Source organism: Paramormyrops kingsleyae, chromosome 17 (assembly GCF_048594095.1).
Source record: "Paramormyrops kingsleyae isolate MSU_618 chromosome 17, PKINGS_0.4, whole genome shotgun sequence".
Lineage (NCBI taxonomy): Eukaryota > Metazoa > Chordata > Actinopteri > Osteoglossiformes > Mormyridae > Paramormyrops > Paramormyrops kingsleyae.
This window is the reverse complement of record NC_132813.1, coordinates 21,378,874-21,400,562: the sequence shown is the minus strand read 5'-3', so window position 1 is coordinate 21,400,562 and position 21,689 is coordinate 21,378,874. Positions and strand designations below refer to the sequence as shown.

General features: G+C 50.2%; 1 protein-coding gene across 1 annotated transcript in view; it reads left to right on the top strand.

Moving 5' to 3' along the window:
- Positions 1 to 21,689, top strand: part of nbeab (neurobeachin b) — a 229,813-nt gene that overhangs the window by 133,363 nt on the left and 74,761 nt on the right. The window contains exons 35-38 of the mRNA XM_072701095.1: positions 2,105 to 2,169; positions 4,389 to 4,497; positions 7,478 to 7,644; positions 18,536 to 18,660. Coding sequence (XP_072557196.1) covers positions 2,105 to 2,169; positions 4,389 to 4,497; positions 7,478 to 7,644; positions 18,536 to 18,660 — 466 coding nt within the window. The remainder of the gene's footprint in view (positions 1 to 2,104; positions 2,170 to 4,388; positions 4,498 to 7,477; positions 7,645 to 18,535; positions 18,661 to 21,689) is intronic.

Sequence of the window (21,689 nt, the reverse complement as noted above, 5' to 3'; positions counted from 1 at the left end):
CAGGCTTCCCATCCGGGGCGTCCCCTGCCTTGTGTCCTGTGATGGACAGGCATCCCATCCGGGGCGTCCCCTGCCTTGTGTCCTGTGATGGACAGGCATCCCATCCGGGGCGTCCCCTGCCTTGTGTCCTGGGATGGACAGGCATCCCATCCAGGGCGTCCCCTGCCTTGTGTCCTGTGATGGACAGGCATCCCATCCGGGGCGTCCTCTGCCTTGTGTCCTGTGATGGACAGGCATCCCATCCCATCTGGGGCGTCCCCTGCCTTGTGTCCTGTGATGGACAGGCATCCCATCCCATCCGGGGCGTCCCCTGCCTGTACATCCTGGGACAAGTTCTAGGCTCACAGCGACCCTCAAGGAGTAAGATCGATAGTTGGAAAATGTTGGGAGGATGAATGGATTTTTCCTGTGGGCTTTCATATCAGCCTTTGTGTGCACAGGTGGCCATATTCAGCCATATGTGTCGAGAGCCTGAGATGGCATTGCAGATTTGGTGAAACATAAAGTTCATATGTACACAGACATGGACCTCCTCATTGAATGACACCTATTGGCATGCATGGCAGAAATGACACCTGCTCTTCAAAGAGAAAGACTGAATTTGGTTGGCTTCTGGAGCTGCCAATTTTGTTAATTATCCAATGAAAGTAGCCTGTCAACTAGCATATTTTAATCATTGTGCCCAGTCTCCGGCTAGTTGGAGCAAAGTAAGCAGCAGAAGCCACCTCCCTTTTAGATCGCTGCCTCAAATTGAGGGGTCATATAAGCCTGGTTCTCGTAACCGTGCGAGCGCACGGAACGAGTTAGGGAGCTGAGCTATGGAGATTTATGGGCGAGTGTGTCCAGATGTGGGCGCGGCGGTGAGCAGATGAAAGAGGGCCCTGCTCCTGCTGACAGCTTGGAGCCAAGACTCCACAAATGTTTAGTGGCCATTAAAGCCGGGTGAATCAAAGGGAAGCGAATGAAGGAGGCAGCGTGCAGTTATGGTGCTCACCGAAAAATGATCTCAGGCGGGGCCACTATCGGGATCCTTTTGAACAATGTTCTTATATGACTACATACAGGGCGGCTGGAGGTTAAGAGATATAGATGTGAGCTCTACCACCAGGGGGGCAGAGCTATTGTACCTTTGATGTAGTTATAACTTGAATTGTCAGTATATGTTCAGCCGTATAAATAAGTGAGATGTGTCAAATGCTTTAGAACTGATGGCAGCATTAAAACTCACTGTTTCAAATTATCTGTGACTTCTTTGTGAGACTGCATCGGATTTGCATTTTCAGGGTCGGACAGGGGACTGCAGCAAGCCCTGTCCAACATTACATACTGCATAGTGTGTGGAAAAATCAGAACTGTTATCCTGTAAGTCCAGCATTTACCTGGACTAATTAACAAGGATGCTCTGGCTATTCTGTATGGGGAAAGTCTCTCTACTGCCCTCTGGTGGTGCACTGAAACACAGCTTGTTATCTGGATTTGTTACATAAATATCACTTTTAGCTGCTTAGCGAATATGTTCTTGTCTAGAGTGGCTTGCAGGTTTTATGAAGATGGATATTTTTTTAACTGACATTAAGCGACTCTCTGGAAACATCAGGCTGCCTCTTTGCATCTCCTTGGGTCCCCTTCAGATCAGACCTTGGCTTAAGGGGTAGCAGGATTCATGTCTTTATTGCATCTCTGCTGCGTTCGATCGGCTCAGGATGCTGGTTTTCATCCTGCCTCGTTTACATCGGTATCTATTGCCTGAATGGGCGCCTATCAGGTTCATGCAGGACAGAGATGTCTCAGCTGTGGCTTTCCTCTGCCATTCCAGTCAGAGCTCAGGGCCTTCCGTGCAGTTATGGACTGTAAGGGCCAGATTGCGGCTAAACATTCATTTTACCTCCATAAAAAGTTACAAACTGAATTATCATCTGAGACAGAAATGATTGTTTTTATATTGCTGGTTTATTGCCCCGTAATGATGTTTACCAAGAATTACTCCAGCGATCTTTATCATCTTATTATTATGCTATTGAATGGTTGAAAATGAACATGTGTGGTGGATTTTTCCAGTTTTTCATTCTCAGTCGCTGCTTGATGGGTCTTCATTCTGTTTCAGGAGTGGCAGAACTCGATCCAGAAGAATGCAGGCCTGGCCTTCATCGAGCTCATCAATGAGGGCAGGTAAGCGGCGTCGTAGCACAGGCAGAGCTCAGCTCCACCGTCTCTGTAATCAGCCTGCCGCTCAGCTGTCCTCAGGCCACCTCTCCGGGTTCTGGGGAGAAACGCCGGCAACCAGATTAGCCGAAATCCTATTGATCCTGCAAGATTTAGAACTGCTATAGGACACACAGCCTTCTCAGGGAGGTGTAAGGGATGGAAGTGGGGGAGTGACCTCAAACCGAGAGAGAAGGAGGAGTGACTGGGCCATCATGTGTGCGCTCTGCATGGGTGCGGAGCCTCGGACACGCTGCTTGGTGGGAAGGATTAAGGTCAGCTCACACTGAACCCATCTGCTGGGCCCATATGTTGCAAATCCCCTACTCCCAATCCCCACACACACACACCACCTCACGCCCTAGGCCACCGGCCTGCTGCAGGGTGCTGTCCAGGGTGCTGGCCTGGAGTCCTGTGGCTGCCCATCCCTGCTGCTGCATCTGCTCCACCCACATCTTAGCCACTACATCTGCTCCGCCCACATCCATGGCTCTCCGTCTACCCCGTCCACATCCCCGCTGCTCCATCTACTCCACCTTTGTCCATGGCTCTCCATCTGCTCCGCCTGCATTACCTCCGCTCCATCTGGTCCACCCATGTCCCTGCCGCTCCACCTGCTCCGCCCACATCTCTGCCGCTCCACCTGCTCTGCCCACATCTCTGCCGCTCCACCTGCTCTGCCCACATCTCTGCCGCTCCATCTGCTCCGCCCACATCTCTGCCGCTCCACCTGCTCCGCCCACGTCTCTGCCGCTCCATCTGCTCCGCCGACATCTCTGCCGCTCCATCTGCTCCGTCCACGTCCCTGCCGCTCCACCTGCTCCTCCCACATCTCTGCCGCCCCACCTGCTCCGCCCACATCTCTGCTGCTCCACCTGCTCCGCCCACATCTCTGCAGCTCCACCTGCTCCACCCACGTCCCTGCCGCTCCACCTGCTCTGCCCACATCTCTGCCGCTCCACCTGCTCTGCCCACATCTCTGCCGCTCCACCTGCTCCGCCCACATCTCTGCCGCCCCACCTGCTCCACCCACATCTCTGCTGCTCCACCTGCTCCGCCCACATCTCTGCAGCTCCACCCACGTCCCTGCCGCTCCATCTGCTCTGCCCACATCTCTGCCGCTCCACCTGCTCCGCCCACATCTCTGGCGCTCCACCTGCTCCGCCCACATCTCTGCCGCTCCACCTGCTCCACCCACGTTCCCGCTGCTCCATCTGCTCCACCCACGTCCCTGCTGCTGCATATGCTCCGCCCATGTCTCTGCCCACAAGCCTGACCTGCTCGTTCAGAGCCTCGGTAAAGGCCCTCATGGTTGAGACTTTCAGGACATTGTGTGGCTGGCTCTGTGTACACACCTCCTGTTTCCTTTGTCTTGAGTCCTCTCCATCTCCATGCATCAAGCTAGCTGCTTTCTGACTCCACCCATGAGCTGGATGGCACGTTTACCGTAGCGTGTTCCACGTGGATGTGGGGTCAGGGCTTAAATGCTGCTGCTGGATGCCCTGCTATGGGTTTGGGCACCGCATCTGCAGAAATATTGTCAAGACCCAGGCTACCTGAATTCCCAACACACACTGGTTGCTTTTTCATTTTCTTCTAGTCACTGACCCACCCAGATGTAAATCCAGGGTGGTTGTTTAAACAAACCTTACTGGGTAACCGGCTATAACTGCTGAATTTATGGCGCAGTGCTCTGCTTCAGAAGAGACTGCACAGAAACTGGCGGGACCCCTAGGCTCGGCCCACTGCATCGTGGGAAAAGGGCTGAGGTGCATTGAGGCATCGCCATGAATTCACACTGAGTGCAGCTAAATTATAGCTCTCCCTCTGACTCCCAAGACCTGGCCTTTACGCAGGCTTTTTATTGTGGAGGGACGTGCATAAGAGCGTGTGGCGTGGAAGTTGTTGGTTCTGGATGGGCAGCTCGCTTTCTTTGGAAGCTTGGCAGCCAGCTGGAAAGGCCCCTTCTCTCTCTGCCTTTCCTCTTTTATTTATTTTTCTTTTTGCTGTGGGAATATTACACATCTCAGTCCACTTAGTTAATGTCACAGGAAATGAGCAGCGCAGACATTCAGACCCAGGGCAGCTGTGGGCGGCTGAGAGCTGCGGTTTGAATTGACTGTGTGTTTACCCCCTGTACCCCCCCCCCCCCCCCGTACCCCCCCGTACCTCCGCTTCCCTTCTAGACTCCTGTGCCATGCCATGAAGGACCACATTGTGCGCGTGGCCAATGAGGCCGAGTTCATCCTGAACAGGCAGCGCGCTGAGGACGTGCACAAGCACGCCGAGTTTGAGGTGGGTCCCGGCCGACTGGCACCCAGCGCTAAACCGTCACATCAGGCAAGCTGTTAAGTGTGTACCATGGGACTTACGCGTGGGGGGGAAGCTCCCCCATGCTCACCTCCAGGGATAAACCTCCCCCCATACTTACCTCTGGAAATGACCCATCACCCCCCCACGTTCACCTCTAAGGTTGACCTTCCCCCCAAGCTCACCTCTGGGGATGAGTCGTCCCCCCACCTCTGAGGGGTGACCCCCCTCAGTGATTAACTGGCATATGCTATTGCCATTCAGGCACGTCCCAGTACTCATTCCTGCCCCATGGAGAGGCTTCTTCACACAGTTAGTGCGTAAAATTTTCCCATTTCGGTATTTCTTAATGATCCTGTCCTGCGGAGGTTCACCACCACAAGATATGAAGGGCACACAATTCTCAAGAATCGATATTTTCCCAGCATTCCCCTGTCTCCTGACTTCCTTCTCACTAACATCTGTTTTGTCCTCTCCTTGTTGTGCCCCCTTACCTTGCTGGAGTTCAGTGAGCCCACATGCAGACAGTGGGGTGGTGGGATCGCACGCAGATGCGTTCTGAGACATTCCTCTGATCCTCTGATTGTTCTGTAATCCCTCCCTTCTCTCCTGTTGGGGCCCATTTATTAGCTGACAATGCAGAGATTTAATAAGCAGGCATGCCGCTAATGGAATCTGGGGGTCTGGGCCTCCCTAGACCCACCCCCCCCCCCCCCCCACACACACACACACACTGACACAGAAATGGTGGGGGGGGGGAGTTCATGAGAAATTTAACCCTCAATTAAAGCAATATGCTCTTCAATCTGGAAGTGGCAGAAAAAAGGAATTTTCAATTTTTGTCAGTGGGGATTTTGGACGTTAATGAAATTAAGTTGGCTCTTCGTATAGCCAGACACTGTGTGTGTCTGAACACACACACACACACACACACACAGAGCGACACACACACACACGCGCACACACACACGCGCACACACACACACAGAGCGACACACACACACACACAGAGCGACACACACGCGCACACACACACACGCACATACACACACACACAGAGCGACACACACACACACACACACACACAGAGCGACACACACACACACACACGCACACACACACACACAGAGCGACACACACACACGCGCACACACACACACACACACACAGAGCGACACACACACACACACACAGAGCGACACACACACACACACGCACACACACACACAGAGCGACACACACACACACAAGCTCCTGTCTCTCACACACACACGCGCACACACACACACACACACACACACAGAGCGACACACACACACACAAGCTCCTGTCTCTCACACACACTACACCATCTGTGAGCTCAGCTCGGGTCCCCTGCAAGCTGACAGAGACGAGTGATGAGGTTTTTATCTGGCAGGCACAGCCCTCTGCAAGCAGCGTCTCGATATGATCATTCCGGAAACCCTTGACCCCGCAAGATAAACCAGGAGAGATGTGCAGGGAGGTTATTGGTTAATGGGGATGGGGGCCGTCCAATCCGCTGCCCTGTGACAGCAGACGTTCGTCATCTGACAGCGCCCCCTGCCGTGAGGGGGAGGCAGTCAGGATGTTTTTACGATGACGCTGGCGAGCTCCCGTGTGCCTTTAAGTGATAAATAATGTTTGATATTTGTCAGCGCTCGGCGCGCTGAAGATGACAAGTGGAGATTGAGTTATCTACCATTTGAAGAATCCGCCGAGGTACCGTATCTGACAGAATTCAAATATAAAGCAGGAAATTCAATTAAGTTTCAGCTACTGTTAGCAAATTAGATTTTGAATATTGGGGGGGTGGAATCCCCCCCAGGCCACGCAGTAAGACAATCTTATTTCAGCTGCGGAGATGCTCACATGTGCCAGGCGAGATTACCTTTCCTCTGACTGGGGACCTCAAAGCCTCCGGCTGCCTCCGCAAAGGTCATGTAAAAATCACACTGTTGTATTTTCATGCCACCCCTACTCCCCCCCCCACCGCACGGAGGTCATTTCCTAAGAAAAGTGTCCGGCTCTTTGTGGACGTTTCCCCTAAATGGCTGATGGGACATTCCCCACCTTAAGCGTGATGAATGACCTCACAGTGCTCAGGTTCAAGGTAATAATGACAAATAGATAATATTGCCGCCCTCGTATGTAGTTAACCAGCTGCCTCTTTTATTATATCCTAGTTGCTGGATCGGCTAAATAGCAGCGAGTAAATGACTGATTCCTGTGTCTTTTTTTCCTTTTTTAAAGTGAAATTGATGATAATTGCTGCCAGCTTTTGCGGCGCGTGTTTATTCCCGCCCTGCCGGTCCCCTGCACTTCATTAACCTTGGCGAGTGCAGTTTCCTTAACAGTTTTCCTGTTACCTTCCTGTTGGTGGTTTGATTTACTGCCTGACGCTTGTCTTGCGCCTCCAAAGTATTAGTTTTTATATATTTATCTAACGTGTCCCTTTCACCTAATTCCTAAAACCTGCCCCCCCCCCCCAAGCCTCTTTGTGTGAGTCAGAGGGGAGCAAGAAGGCCTTACCCCCCAACTCACATGTAAATGCAGGCAAATTGCCTTTATTGGCTTAGCCAGAGTATCTTCATATCCAAAAGGAATCATACCGGTTTATAGGACCTCACGGTTAATCTGTTTGCTTTTTTTTTATTTGATCGACACACACACACACTTTTGTAATTATATCTTTGTGGGGACTCTCCATTCATTACAATAGAGATTACTTTAATCCCAACATGACAACCCTAACCCCTACCCAGCCCTAGCCTCAACCATAAGTAACTAAACAAAATACGAGACTTTTGACATTTCTACTTTTTTTGATTACATTCACAGATCTTTGAAAAAATAGTCCCCAAAAAAATCTAAATAACACACACACACACACACACACACACTTTTACCCATTAATGCAATCTCCCCCCCCCTCCCCCACTGGTAGTCGAACTGTGCCCAGTATGCGGCGGACAGGAAGGAGGAGGAGAAGATGTGTGAGCACCTGATCAGCGCCGCCAAGCACCGGGACCATGTGACAGCCAATCAGCTGAAGCAAAAGATCCTGAACATCCTGACCAACAAGCATGGGGCTTGGGGGACCCTCTCACAGAGGTAAGGGCCCGGGGCTGGTCTGGGGGACCCTGTCACAGACATAAGGCCCCGTGGCCGGTCAGGGGGACCCTCTCGCAGAGGTAAGGGCCCGGGGCTGGTCTGAGGGACCCTGTCACAGACATAAGGCCCCGTGGCCGGTCAGGGGGACCCTCTCGCAGAGGTAAGGGCCCGGGGCTGGTCTGGGGGACCCTGTCACAGACATAAGGCCCCGTGGCCGGTCAGGGGGACCCTCTCGCAGAGGTAAGGGCCCGGGGCTGGTCTGGGGGACCCTGTCACAGACATAAGGCCCCGTGGCCAGTCAGGGGGACCCTCTCACAGAGGTAAGGCCCTGGGACCAGTCTGTGGTTTGCCAGCCCAGAGAGCTACAAGCATTGAGGATGCAGACTAAACACTACCCCCCACCCCACCACACACACACACTTGGCATGGCAGGAGTGACAGTAGCGGTTGGATGTAATTTTCTTGCCGTTCACTGGGGTCAGGCTTCAGGTCAGCAAACTCAATTATGGCACAGATCGCCTTAATCCCCGGGAGATTGCTGATTGGCTGGTGTGATTGTCAAGCTTGTGGCCAGATCCCGGGTCAGCTTTAGGCCCCTCCGCTGTGCGGCCAAGATGGCAGAGCACCTGGATGCTGTCTGAACATCCCCTGGGCCTTGCTAAGTCAGCCCAGCCCAGCCGGTACAGATTTGGTAGGAGAGACCCCGTCAGATGCAGAGGTAAATGTTGATATTTTCAGCGTAAGCAGAGTGATTGGCGAGCCGAGGCCGTCATTCAGCAGCGGGCAGCTACGGGAGGGGCCTTCACTTTCGAAACGCTACAGGAATCCAGCTTCTGAATGTGGCTCTCACTTCCTGACATTTCATCTGTCAGCTTAATCTAGAGATTGTCCAGGGCAGCAGCCGGTGCTGCAGCTTCCTCTGTGTGCAGAGCGCTCGCTTAGCCAAACAGTGATGCTTATACTATAGACTATAGAACCCATGTTAGATAGTTATTGGCACTATTTACACTTATTTACTTGTGTAGAAAAGCATGTGTTGCTTTGCAGTAATCATGACTCTTTTTGGTTTCTGGCTGATTGTCATGGTGCTAACTTAATTACTCCCTCATTTCCTCCCTCCCACGATCCATCCATCCATCCATTTTTCATAATCACTTATCCAGGGCCGGTGGTGGAATATCCAAGCATGCACCAGGCATGAGGCAAGGGACCCCCCATATGGGAATGCCAGCCCATTCATTTGTTCATTTATTCATTCATTTTAAATTCTTAATTAAAACAGTTAGCATTAAAAACTTTTGAAGGTTGCGGGCACTAGGCATCCACTGAATATTACATTCCAATATTTAATATTACACTGTAATAAAAACAGAGCGATAGGTTCATGAAGGTAATGACTGTGACCGTCATCATGGCCTGTTGACAGCCTTTTATCTGCAAGCACAGCTGTGGTCTTTGCAGACTTGCTGCGCTGCGGCTGATCTGCCCACAGCTGAGTTAAAAACCGTGTGTTCCCAGGGTAGGTCCTTAAAGGATTAGTTTCATGTATTCAGTGGCAAAGAATATTAATGAAAAGTAGTTGGAATGAATTAGAAATGAGGGAATCATCTTTGTCTAATTAGCACAATAGGTGTAGATGCAGTGAGTACATTTGGGTCCTGGATTTTACAAGCTGCCCAGTTTGCAGACAACGGCATCCCAAACCCCCCCCACGCCCCCCCACCATCACACTTGCCCACCAAGGCCATAGCCGTTGGTGCCACATGCCCGCTAAGGCTTTCCTTCCTCCGTAGGTGACCGTGGCGGACCTTTCCGGGCTGTTCCTTTGCCCCCCTGGTGTGACCACTGGTGATTATAAAGCAGTTAAAACACTGGGAGCTCATCTTTTGGTAGCTTAGCCAGGTGCCAAATCGCATTTACACCCCCCCCCCCCCCCCATGCTGTGAGGTGCTGCAGGCTATCAACCACAGGCTGGGGTGTGTGTGTGTGTGTGTGTGTGTGTGGATGCCGGGCTCCTGCAGGCGGGGACCATCCCAAAAGACAAACGACCCAATATTCCTCGCAGCTCGAGGCTCCGTTACAGTCGAGCACCGCAGCCTTATTCAATGCTACATTAACTCCTCCATTTATGCCGCTTGGGGAAAACATATATAAATAAAAATATATATAAATAGTCCTTGCAGGCATGCTGGAGCGGTCATCCATTACGGCTGTCTCTGCGTGAGGTGTGATTGACTGCATATGCCATTTAGTGTGGTATGCAGCCTATCAAAATGATGGTGATTACGTTTAAAATTGCTGAAGATTAAATGGTTACAAACACAAAGAACAATCAGAAGGAATGAAGGAATTGAGCTATCAGGTGATGTGTAACCAGGTGCAGAGTTCCAGGAATAGCTATCAGAACACTGATGATGTGAATATTTTAATTCAACATTTTGAAAAACTTTCTGTAGAGCTGTACTTTGCGATGCTGGTGTCTGAAGCTCTGTTTGGTCTGTGATCTGCTGTCGCCCGGCTGGGGTGGAGGTGCGGAGGATTGGCCTTCTCTCATTGTGCTTAGAGGGTAGTGGTAGTACAATGGTGTCAGGCTACACTCCGTCCTCACAACTCTCAGCTCGGGGAGTTTTTGCACTCATTGGTATGGAGAACCGTAGGATATAGGATATGAGGCACGTGGTACCCCTGAGGTCATGTGATCCGGCCACTTCCTGGCAAATGCCCGTTGGTCATGTGATTGGGAAACACGAATAGTAATATTAATTCGGCAGCGGGCGCGGGATGCTATGGCGGACAGCTGGAGCCTGGCGCAGCCGCGTGGAACCCGGCGGGGCGTGACGGGAGCCATCACCATGGACGCTCGTGCCATCATATTTCATGCTCGCCTGATGATGAACGTCTCAGTATTGAGCCGGCATCAGGAAATCAATACTTCTCAAATTGAAACAGTATAGGGTTGTATTGATCTGTGCCGCTAAAGCCAGATGAAAAAAGCTTTGATACAGCTCTGCTGGACAGTGTGCAGCCTGGTAATGGCATCCTATCAATTTTACCTTCAAACTGATAAATCAAGTTGAAATTGGATGTCAGATTTTTTTTTTTACCAAAGACATGCCTCACCCCCCCACCCATCTCCCATTGACCTCCAACCCCTGCCAGTGCATTATAAAGTTCAGCCCTGACAGGGGGGTCATGCATAGCCTTTTGAATGTGTTTAAGAAAAATGCGTTTCTGGAGTCATGTTTGGAGCGGTCATTTGGGGCTCATTTGTGCAAATCGGTGACTTCGGTGTGATGTCATATAAGATGTGTGATGCCTGTAACATACTGTAATGGGTGTTTCAGGCACGGTGAAGTGTGACAGGTCCACTGGCCTGTCAGCGGGGAGGAATTCGGAACGTCCCTCAATCTCAGACAGCTTCCTGGACCCCAGAATGTTTCACTTTTTGACCAACACCCTCTCACCCATTTCTGAGCTTTATGTTGACCCCCAATTATGGGACGGCCTCCATAACGAGTCTGGGAGGTGCATGCGCTTTCCTCCAGGTGGGGGGGCGCGCTTCTCGCCAGGTCATGGTGCCCCCACACCAGAACTGAAGTGCTAATTGTGTCATGTGACCTCCCCCCCCCCCAATTTAAATGCAGAGCAAGCCTAAGAAGGGGGGTGTTCCTTTTGTTGCCCAACGAAGGTGCAGGTGTCAACATTGTCAGCTGACATGGGGGGGGGGGGATGCCCCCCAAGGCAGACCTTAACTTAACCTGACTGGGCTATCGATTGTCAACATGGCTGCTGTATAATTACTTTTCGGAGGTGGGCTGGGGGGGCGTGTATTGATCGGCGGGCAGGGCGCGGTGCAGCTGTTTCCCTTGGCTAACGGTGGGTTTAATCTCCCCCGCGTGATGAATGGGGTGGGTAATAACTTTGTGATGGAATGAACCTTTCAGGTTGCTGGCCACACCGGTGTCCAGGCCAGGCCCAAGGGGGTATCGCTTTTTGGGCTCTGGCTCCGTGGTGAGGCCGGATGGGGACGGTTTATGGTCTGTACTCTAGGAGGACACACTCGGGTTAGACTGGTCTTCCCGTACGGAGGTTTCCTGATCAGCAGGGTCTGTCAGCTTGTCCATACTCTGACCATCATGTCCGTGGCAAGACTCTACTGTTTGTGTGGTAAAACACCTATGTAGGCTACGTTAAATACCATGTCCGTGGTAAACACTGCATTTTGATCACTGTTTCCGTCAGTCTGCTTGTTGACCCCTGCTGACCAGATTAAATGCTTTTATTAGTTTTGTGTCTGATACTGTGTGGCCTGGTTGTAGGGGTGTGTGTCTGTATCTGGACGGCGGTTCCTTTGAGATACAGTAAATACTGTGGGTTTCTGGACTGTCAGTCAGATCTCACCTTGGACAAGCAGACCTGCTGAAATACCTCATGATCACCTTAATCCAACATGTTAATTGGTACATACTGAGCAGTGAGTCTTCACTGAATATAGAGTGTTTCCCTGGGGAAGGAGAAACGCTGTTAGGTGAGAGGATCTTGAAATCTATTTTGTTTTTCAAACACTATTTGCAAATCGATGAACATAGTTGGTTGACCTTACTGTAGCTTTTCTCCTTTGTTTGCCTTAAAGGAGAGTAGTGAGATTTTTTACCTACTTATATTCATTTTGAAGGATTTGAATATTGCAGGCGTAGTACATTCACCCCCCCCCCCCCCCCCCCCCCCCACCCCTGTGTGAGCCTGTCACTTTCCTCCGGGATGGACAGGTGTGAGATTTGTCTCCCCAGGCAGCTCCCTCGGCATAACCACGGCAAAACATCAACATAGTAATTGAAGATGCCTTTTTGACACCAAGCAACAGGGGAATTTTCATGATGTTTTTTCACATAAACAAACCCGATGACGTGCTTTTATAGATACAACCTTTAGACTTTCTCAAGTCAAAGTACAAAACATACATAACATAACAAGAGTACTGTTTGGAAAAGTATATATCGCTGGCAATTTTCATTAAAAAAATATAATTGCAGCTGAGATTAAGCAGAAATAATATTGAATAAATCCCTGCTCGTTAGTGAAGGGGAGATGGTCCTGTGTTGGATATGAGGAGTGAGCGCTCTCGTTTCCTTCACTCGCTTGCCCCTCCCCTCCTGTCACCCCTTCCGACCCACACTAGTCTCTCTGCTGGCATCTTGACCTCACTGCCTCCGCTAATTATCTTTGCAAAAAAACAGGAGCCCTCCCCTTCTTTTTCCAGTTATCCAGATCTCCTTGTGTGAGGGCAGTTTCGGATGCTGTGTTTCTATATGACATCATTCCGGCCCCTCATTATGACATCATTTGGGCCTTTTTTATGACATAATTCGGCTTCTCATTGGTCTTTAACATGCCTGCTAAGTGTTCCACATTACATTACAAATGCTGTGTATATATTCTGAAACTGAAAAATGGTTCTATTTCTGGCTGGGAAGGAGCTTATGAACTTAAATAAAGTATTGGTGGGCCTGCGCTGGCCTGCATCAGACCAATGTTATGAAAAGGGCCACAGGTCTGAGTACAAGTTTGCCTTTAAACTGTGTAAAGATGCTGACTTGTAAGCCCTTGTTTAATGGCTTTTGACATGGGGATTAAAGGGTGGGAACCGAGGAAAAACAAAACGGTCTTAGTTCAAGACCCACCAAAGGCTTAATGGGGCTCTGACTGCGCATCAGCGATTTCGGTGACATCCAGTTCATGGGGACGTTGGGAGCTTTGACAGTGGCCGCTCTGGGACGGCCAGGCTTCTGGTGTGGGGTGCCAGCTAAGTTTTAGCTTTGGGCATGCAAGGAGAAGTGAGGAAAATGAGGGGCCAAGAGGCTAAAAGAGCATTAGAAAGACTGCTGGGAATCACAGTTATAGTCCTCAGAGTTTAGGGTGAGCGAAGGACTGTGATGCTGCAAAGGCCTCTGGGAAACCCTTTGCTGACTAATTATTTGCATCTGTTCTGCTGTTTTTGTGCCGAGCCTCGTTCAGCTCCTTGTTGTGATTTGCTTTGGGTACAGAAAGCAGGCAATGTGAGAGCGACTGCGCACGATCACGGCTCGACGTGCTGCCATGACGTCAGACCTGTGAGCTTCCCAGCTCCCTGTCTGTAAATCACCCCCATTCACATGCAACAAGGGTGAGCCATCCCAAGAAGGGCCATTTGTTTCCCCACCACAGAGGGGGGTGGTGGTGGGGGTCGTCTCAGAGACCAGGGTTGTGTCTAAGGTCGTGACCATGGGGCATAGGGGAGCCAGCGAGCAGCATTACAGGCCCTGCATTACAGGCCCCAGTGTGACGCTGACGAGAACCAGGCCCCCGTCCCTTTAAATAGTCCGGCCCCTGATTACCGGCATTCATTCTAATTACGCCCCCATGGCCCTCAAATGGAGCCATTTAAAGGGAACATAATGGCTTCCTATTGAATTGCTTTCTCCTTTTTCCCCTCTTCTGTCCCTTCTGTGGTAACACCAAATAGATCTTTTTCTATTAGAGCTAATTCCATGTAGCCTGAAGTGTGTTTGCTCTGTGCTCCTTCTGGCTTTACCCCCCAACCTCCCTGTGGGTCGCCTCTCCTGCCATCTTGCAACCTGATCATTTGTGTTTTGTTATACTGTATAGCTGTTTATTGACCCAAAAACCATCGATTGGACATCGGTGGCACAGAATGAGGATTTTATAGAACCTGTCGATGGCCCATGACTCTGTGCTCTTGCCCTTTTTTTAGTGCTTCCGAAGTTTCTCTGTTTTCCGAGACAAGGTCATCCATATTGCCTCTCTTTCCTCTGCTTACACATGCATCACACAGACCTGTGCTGCATGCCCAGGCTGCAGCTGTCCACCTGCCATCAAGTGTCCCCGAAGTAGCTGCTCCTCACAAAGCTGTAGCACATTAACCTCCCCTGCAGCCTATGAATGGACTCCTCCTGCCCCTCAGCCAATCGGCTCAGGCTAGAGGGCGGGATTAATCAGAGCTCCATCCAATGGACAGGACTCAACTTGGCAGTGTTAAGGGAATTGGGGGGTCGGTTCTGGGCATATGCGTAATATGTTCGGAGGAGAATGGCTCTGTGTCCCTCTAATGCTCTTTTATTTTTAGGTATGGTGAGTGAATCTGAACACAGCCGCCAGGATTAAGGGTGCGGGGGGGATGTTAGCATGGCTAAATTAGCATGGAAAGGAGTGGATGTGGCTGCCCCACTGTGGCTGAAGCAGGAAAGGGTCGTGTATCTGGGCCCCTGTCTCAGGCTCCGACCTTCATCCCTCCTCATCCTACAGCCCTAATGGGTCCTCGAGAACCATCCTAGAGGCGCATTGTGGAGGTTCAGGTTGTCCCAGAGGTGTAAAGTTCAGGTCCAGAAAGTAAAAATCTAGACCAACCAGCTGAGTGACTCTGTGTTCAACTGGTTGGTTGAAAAAAAGTCATGGTCTGGATTTTTACTTTCTGGACCTGAATTTTCACCTCTTCTCGGGCCTGGACTCCTGCAGTACCTTCAATGGCTATACTGCCGTATCATTGCAGGTTCCTTCACCCTGCCCACCTTATTTCTCAGGCCTGATTCATCACTCTTGGCTTGTTGCCCCCCCCCCCACCCCCCGCAGAGGCGTGGCGCAGCCGTTAGATCTCACAGAGACGCGAGAGCGCTTGTCACGCCTGCAGCGCCGCCCAGCCACAGGATCCTCTGATTCATTTGTCACTGCGCAATTTGTGCAGCCAGGAACGGCCATAAATAAAAGTGGCGGTGTAGCCCCGCTGATAGTTTTGGTTATTAGCACTTGAAAATTAGCTTTTAAAATGCAGTTTGGAATCCATTTGGGTGATTGATGGGAGACGCGGCTAATAAATTTTTCCCGCCTTCTGGGAGACTGGTTGTCACCTTTGTTATTATTATTATTATTATTTGTCTCCCTCTTCGCTCTGCTCAGAGGAGCCGGGCCGGCTTCCTGCGTCCATCTATCAGGGGTCCGCTGGAAAGGGGTTCACAGTCCAGCACTTTCACCATTGTGGGGCGTGAACCCTAACCCCAGAATGAAAGAAAGCCACATCAGAAAGATGGAGTGAATTATTTTGGTGTTTTGAGTAGTTTGTGTTGAGTTGTTCTTCTTTCTTGGATCTATAAACACTAGTGTAGCAATTTTAAGTGAGGTTTACACAGAGGGATGGATGCTTTAGCATGCAGATCAGGCTGCTCACGCTGGATGTCTGTCTCTTGCCTCTTTAATCTCCCATTTACTGTATGATTTCAGTAGGTCTGCATCTGTAAGCTCTACTCATGTTTGTTTTCTCCCTTTCTCTCTGTTGTTCACTCAGTCTCATCTCCCTTGGCATATTTTGATCCAGGCTGATAGAGGGAGAAGTTTCAGGCCCCCCGTGGCCCTGCCCACTAACATGAGCACACAAAGGGGGTGGGGAGGGGGGGGGGTGATGATACATCAGTGCATACTTATATACTTACACGCAAAATCACTGAGAGAGGTACACATGCATGAAGAGAGAAGCACACACACACACAGCTGCACACACATAGAGAGAGACACATAAAGACAGACAAAGGCAGATATGCATGAAGAGAGGCGCACACATGCACGCACTCGTACATACAAAGAGAGAGGCGCACACATACACGCACTCGTACATACAAAGAGAGAGGCGCACACATACACGCAGTCACACATACATGCACTCGCACGTGCACAGAGAGAGGTGCACACATACACGCACTTGCACATGCACAGAGAGAGGTGCACACATACACGCACTTGCACATGCACAGAGAGAGGTGCACACATACACGCACTTGCACATGCACAGAGAGAGGTGCACACATACACATACTCACACATACACATACACAGAGAGGCGCGCACACATACACGCACTCGCACAAACACAGAGAGAGACGCACACATACACACACTCGCACATATACAGAGAGAGGTGCACACATACACACACTCGCACATACACAGAGAGAGGTGCACAAACTCGCACATACACAGAGAGAGGTGCACACATACACACACTCGCACATACACAGAGAGAGGTGCACACATACACACACTCGCACATACACAGAGAGAGGCGCACACATACACACACTCGCACATACACAGAGAGAGGCGCACACATACACACACTCGCACATACACAGAGAGAGGTGCACACATACACACATTCGCACATACACAGAGAGAGGCGCACAAATACACACACTCACACATACACAGAGAGAGGTGCACACATACACACACTCGCACATACACAGAGAGAGGCGCACACATACACACACTCACACATACACACACTCACAGATACACACACTCACACATACACAGAGAGAGGCGCACACATACACACACTCGCACATACACAGAGAGAGACGCAAACGCTCTTGATTGACGCTAAACTGTGGATCAGCGCTCCCTCCTCTGTCACGGACCGCTAAATCACCAGAGCCGCCCGCTTCCTGACATTATATTCTCGAAATGCGGAGTTAGCCTTTGTCATGTGATCCGCTTGTAAGACTTTAATCTGTTTAGACGGCCTCGCCGCTCCGCCGCAGGCAGGGGGGTGGGGCACCTCACAATGACGCTGGTGGCTGGAAGTGAAGGGCTTAGTGCTCCTTAGCTCGCGTGATCTGTGTCCGGATTCTCCCCACATTTTGTGGGGGATTCTGGGAATTACAGCGGAGAGAGGCGGGGCAGGCAGAGGAGACATCGTCACGAAGCATCAGAAATAAGTAGGACAGCATCCCAGCAAGATGGACCGCTGTAGGGGCAATGCAGGAGCTAATCTGGAGGTATTCCTCTGATCACGCAGGGCGGGGCACGTGTAATCCCAGCGCTCTGCTCTGCACCGAGCCTCCACCCACTAGGCGCAGCAAGTTGCCAGAGTGTAGCTTTCCAGTGAATTTTTCTTTTTCTGGTGGGCGGGGGCAACTCACTACCCCCCCCCACCCCCACCCCCAGGACCAGCGCCTGCGGTTTGCAGTTTACTTTGCAGCAGGCCATTGCAAGCTAGCAGAGCCAATGGCTGCACTGCAAAGCACAGTGCTCTGCTTTCATTCAGGGTGGGGGGGGGGGGGCTCTCCCACCTACCCCCTGATTTCCCGATTTTAGCGCAGTGGACCTCAACATGCACGAACAAAACACGCCTCGGCCCTCAGCTCACAGTAAATGGGTCGCAGCACTGCCCTGTGAGGGAGCGTGGAGCCTTAGCATTACAAAGGACCCGTAGAAGCGTGCGCCGCCCGGCCTGGGACGGCTCCCACTTAGTAACCTGATGCTGGGGCTGACTGGAGTAACTCCTAATGGTTTGCATTAGCGCCAAGCAATAAAATTACCCCAGGTCCTCTCTAATGCTGGAATAATCATTTACAAAGATGGTTACCACATGCTGGAGGTTTTTTTCTTCTCCTTCTTCTTTCCTGTATATGTACATGCCGTTCCGTCTTTTCCGCCGGTCTAATTCAACATTATTAATAATGAATAAAAACTCAATTTTCCTCTGGTTGCTCCGGGGCGACTCAGGAATCATTTCAATGAATATTTTAGCACATTATTTTAATCACGGCTCAGCATTAGCCCGGGGGTGGGGGGGTGTATTTTACACAACTGTGAGAGCCTCCAACCATGGTCTGCAGCCCCCCACCCCCCAGTCAGCAAGCGGTATCAGTGGTGAGAGTCTCCTCTTTTGATTCATTCACGGGACTCGTTAAAGAATATGAGCAGCCGCTGAATTTGTACTTAATTAGATTCTTTGTGGGGGTGGGGCCAGTTGTCATGGGTGTGTCCATCCTGGATCAAGCCCCGCCCTCCACAGCTAACCTGCCCCGTAACTCTGCCCCCTTTTGCCATCTGTCCACAGCCAGCTGCACGACTTCTGGCGCCTGGATTACTGGGAGGACGACCTGCGCAGGCGACGGAGGTTCGTGCGCAACGCCTTCGGCTCCACCCACGCGGATGTGCTGCTTAAGGACCTGGAGGAATACGGTTAGTGCCGCAGTGCTGGGGGGTCATAGGCCGTCTGACCCCGTCTGCGAAACGTCTCGCTCTCATACAGAAAAACGCCGACTGACGAGACCCATGCGGGGTGACCTCATGCCAGACATGCTGACCTTGATAAGTGTGTGTGTGTGTGTGTGTGTGTGTGTGTGTGAACGCAGACACCCCCTAGATCTAGGAAAGTGGATTTATGGCCTCATTTATAGGTTGGTATTTATGGAGCGTGGTAGTTGAACATGGCAGAGCTGTTTCTGCTCTCATCCTGGCCCCCCACACCCAGCTCTGCCACATGCACTCCACAGCAAATTAACCGGCTCCGTTTTCCCCTTTTCATTTTTTTCTCTCTCTCTCCTCCGTCTGAAACTTCTCCTCTGCTGACCCCTGTAATGACGCCCTGCTTGCCCGCCCACCCCACTGTGTTACTGTTGCTCTGTGTCACGCCACGCAGAGCTTTATGGCCGGGCCTGCTCCTGTTAAACACCTTGGGGCCGTTTTACGCCTGTCTGTAATCAAGTTGGACTGCAGACGCACCTACCACCAATCCAGGGCGTCCAGCATGCCCCAAGCATAACAATCCAGATGAAGGACTTATTATGAGCTTTAAAAAGTATTGCCCAAAACAATTAATTTGTCCTTTGTTTAATCTGTATGTCCGATTTGCATACTCTAAACCCAAGGTTAGCTAATGCCCCCTGTGTTTTTGGAATCCATGCTTGTCTGGGGCTTGTATCGCGAAGCAGGATTCCTTGCTTAGCCAGATAACTTGTCAGATTTAAGTTAGCCTGGGTTGAACGTAATTGAATAAAGATGAAGTTCATTTAAACTGGGATATCTTAAATCCAACAAGTTATCTGGATAAGCAAGAAATCCGGCTTTGTGATACAGGCCCTGGGTGACTGGAATGTTGTTTTGAATAATAAGTAAATAAACAAAATCAAATAAGTTATTATATGTTATAGACTATGAGAAATCAGAAAACATGGCCCAGATTGAGCAGCTCTCAAAATGCATTTTGTGTGTCATGGATGGGGGAAGAGCGAGGAGGGGAAAGTGACTGGGGGGGGAGAGATTATACAAAGAATATATGAAGAAATATTCTTTATATTAAACTACTATCATTTTCATGGGTGTCATTTTCATTTGATTGTACAGTCCTGATTATTTTGCATTTATGAATACAGTGGTACCTCGGTTCTTGAACTTAATCCGTTCCAGACTCCGGATCAAATCCTGAAAAGTTCGAGTTCTGATCAAATTTTTCCCATAAGAAATAATGGAAAACCAATTAATTAGTTCCCGGCCCCCCAAAATTACACCTAAATATGTTTTTTTTTTTACCATTTAAACACAAAATGAACAGTATAAAACAAGAAGAGCATTTTTTTCTTAATGGCTTCTAAAACAATAAAGATCTTATCCCAACATTACCCCTGTCCTGCGCCGATCGTCCACTCCTTCTGTGTGCCACGCCCCCTCGTTAACCTCGTGTGGGATCCCCATGTGATCAGCTGTTTCTGGTTGTTGTCATTAGTCCTCTGTATTAAGTCCGCATTTCAGTTTGTTTCCCCAGTCCGGTCATTGGGTGCGTTCGACTTGCTTACTGCGCTGGCTTAAAGCAACGCATTCTGATCCTGACGCAGTGCAATACGGTTAGATGCATTGTGATCTCTCACCTGGCTGCACAAACTGGAACCGACACTCCTTTGCCCTTATTGGCTGAAGAGTTTAGTTACACGCATGACGTTTGTATCCCAGGCAGTTCCGATGCGTAATCTGCAATTTCTCCAGAATATCACGTAAAGCAGTGAGAACTGGTTTTTAGTTAATTTACCTGGTAAAATAAAGTTTAAATAAATTACATAAATGCTCTAATAGTACACGTAAGTTAGTGGTTTATTTATTGTTAGTTACTGTAATGTTGCGCTGCTTTATTTGGTTAATCGTCCAGTCTGTGAAGAAGGCATTCAAGCAAGAATTGCATTGTAGTATGACTCATTTCCTGGCGCGTACAATTTATATTAGGTCAGCGTTCACGGTTCGACTTCTGATATTCAGATCGAGTTCTAGGTCAAACTGGTTTGTTCGACTTTCAAGAAATTCGAGTTCTAGTGAGTTCGAGAACCGAGGTACCACTGTACATGGGTTCTTATAATTCACTGTCCATTTTCAGATGGACCCACGTTTCTGCAAGCTTTACTCTGTTCTGTGTGTAGTTTAATTGGAACAATTAGTAGCTACATATGTTTTGTTGTGATAGCGAGCTAAATACAGGTGCGTGTAAAACTCGATACTGGATAGCAGTGGTGTGATTGGTCCCAGTCACCCACCGTGTACGTGTGCATATCCTGGCAGCGGTGTGAGCACAGACATGTGCTGGCCTGCCTGCCCTTAGCTTCCTGAGCGGCCCGCTTAATGGGAAGCCACTTGGAGCGAATTGCCCCAGTAAAGACGCTAATGAGGGCCGGGCTGCCCTAATGAGCCAGTCTCCACCTGGGTCCTTCGGGGTCAGAGCTGCCAGTGTCCCTCATGATGGCCTCTTTGGCTGCGTGAGAGCTCATGTTTGCCTGACTCTGCATGTGTGAGCTGTTTGCCTGGTTTTTTTAGGTGTCCGTCCCATGTGTATCTAAGCATGGGGGCCTACGTGTATGTTCACCTTGAGGTGATGGTGGTTCTGGAGGCGATGGGGAGGTAATGTAAAGCACTATCCTCCTGACGATTAGCAGCACTGACAGCGTAACGAGCACATTCCCTCCCTTTAATCAGCTCTCCCGGTTCCTGCGTGGTGGCTGCAGGCATCGCTGTATATTGTTAGTTGATTGGAAGCGGGCAGGCATGAAATGGAAGCCGCGTTAATATTGATCCTGGTGCTTAATGCACTATTTTACCTCCCCGCGTCCTTGCTATCTCATTGCAGGTGTGCGGCCCGCGATGCCACCAGCCCCAGATCGTTACTTTCCATTTTAAATAGTCTGCAGTGCTGTGGAGATGCAAATGCACCCCCACTGGACCAGAAGTAG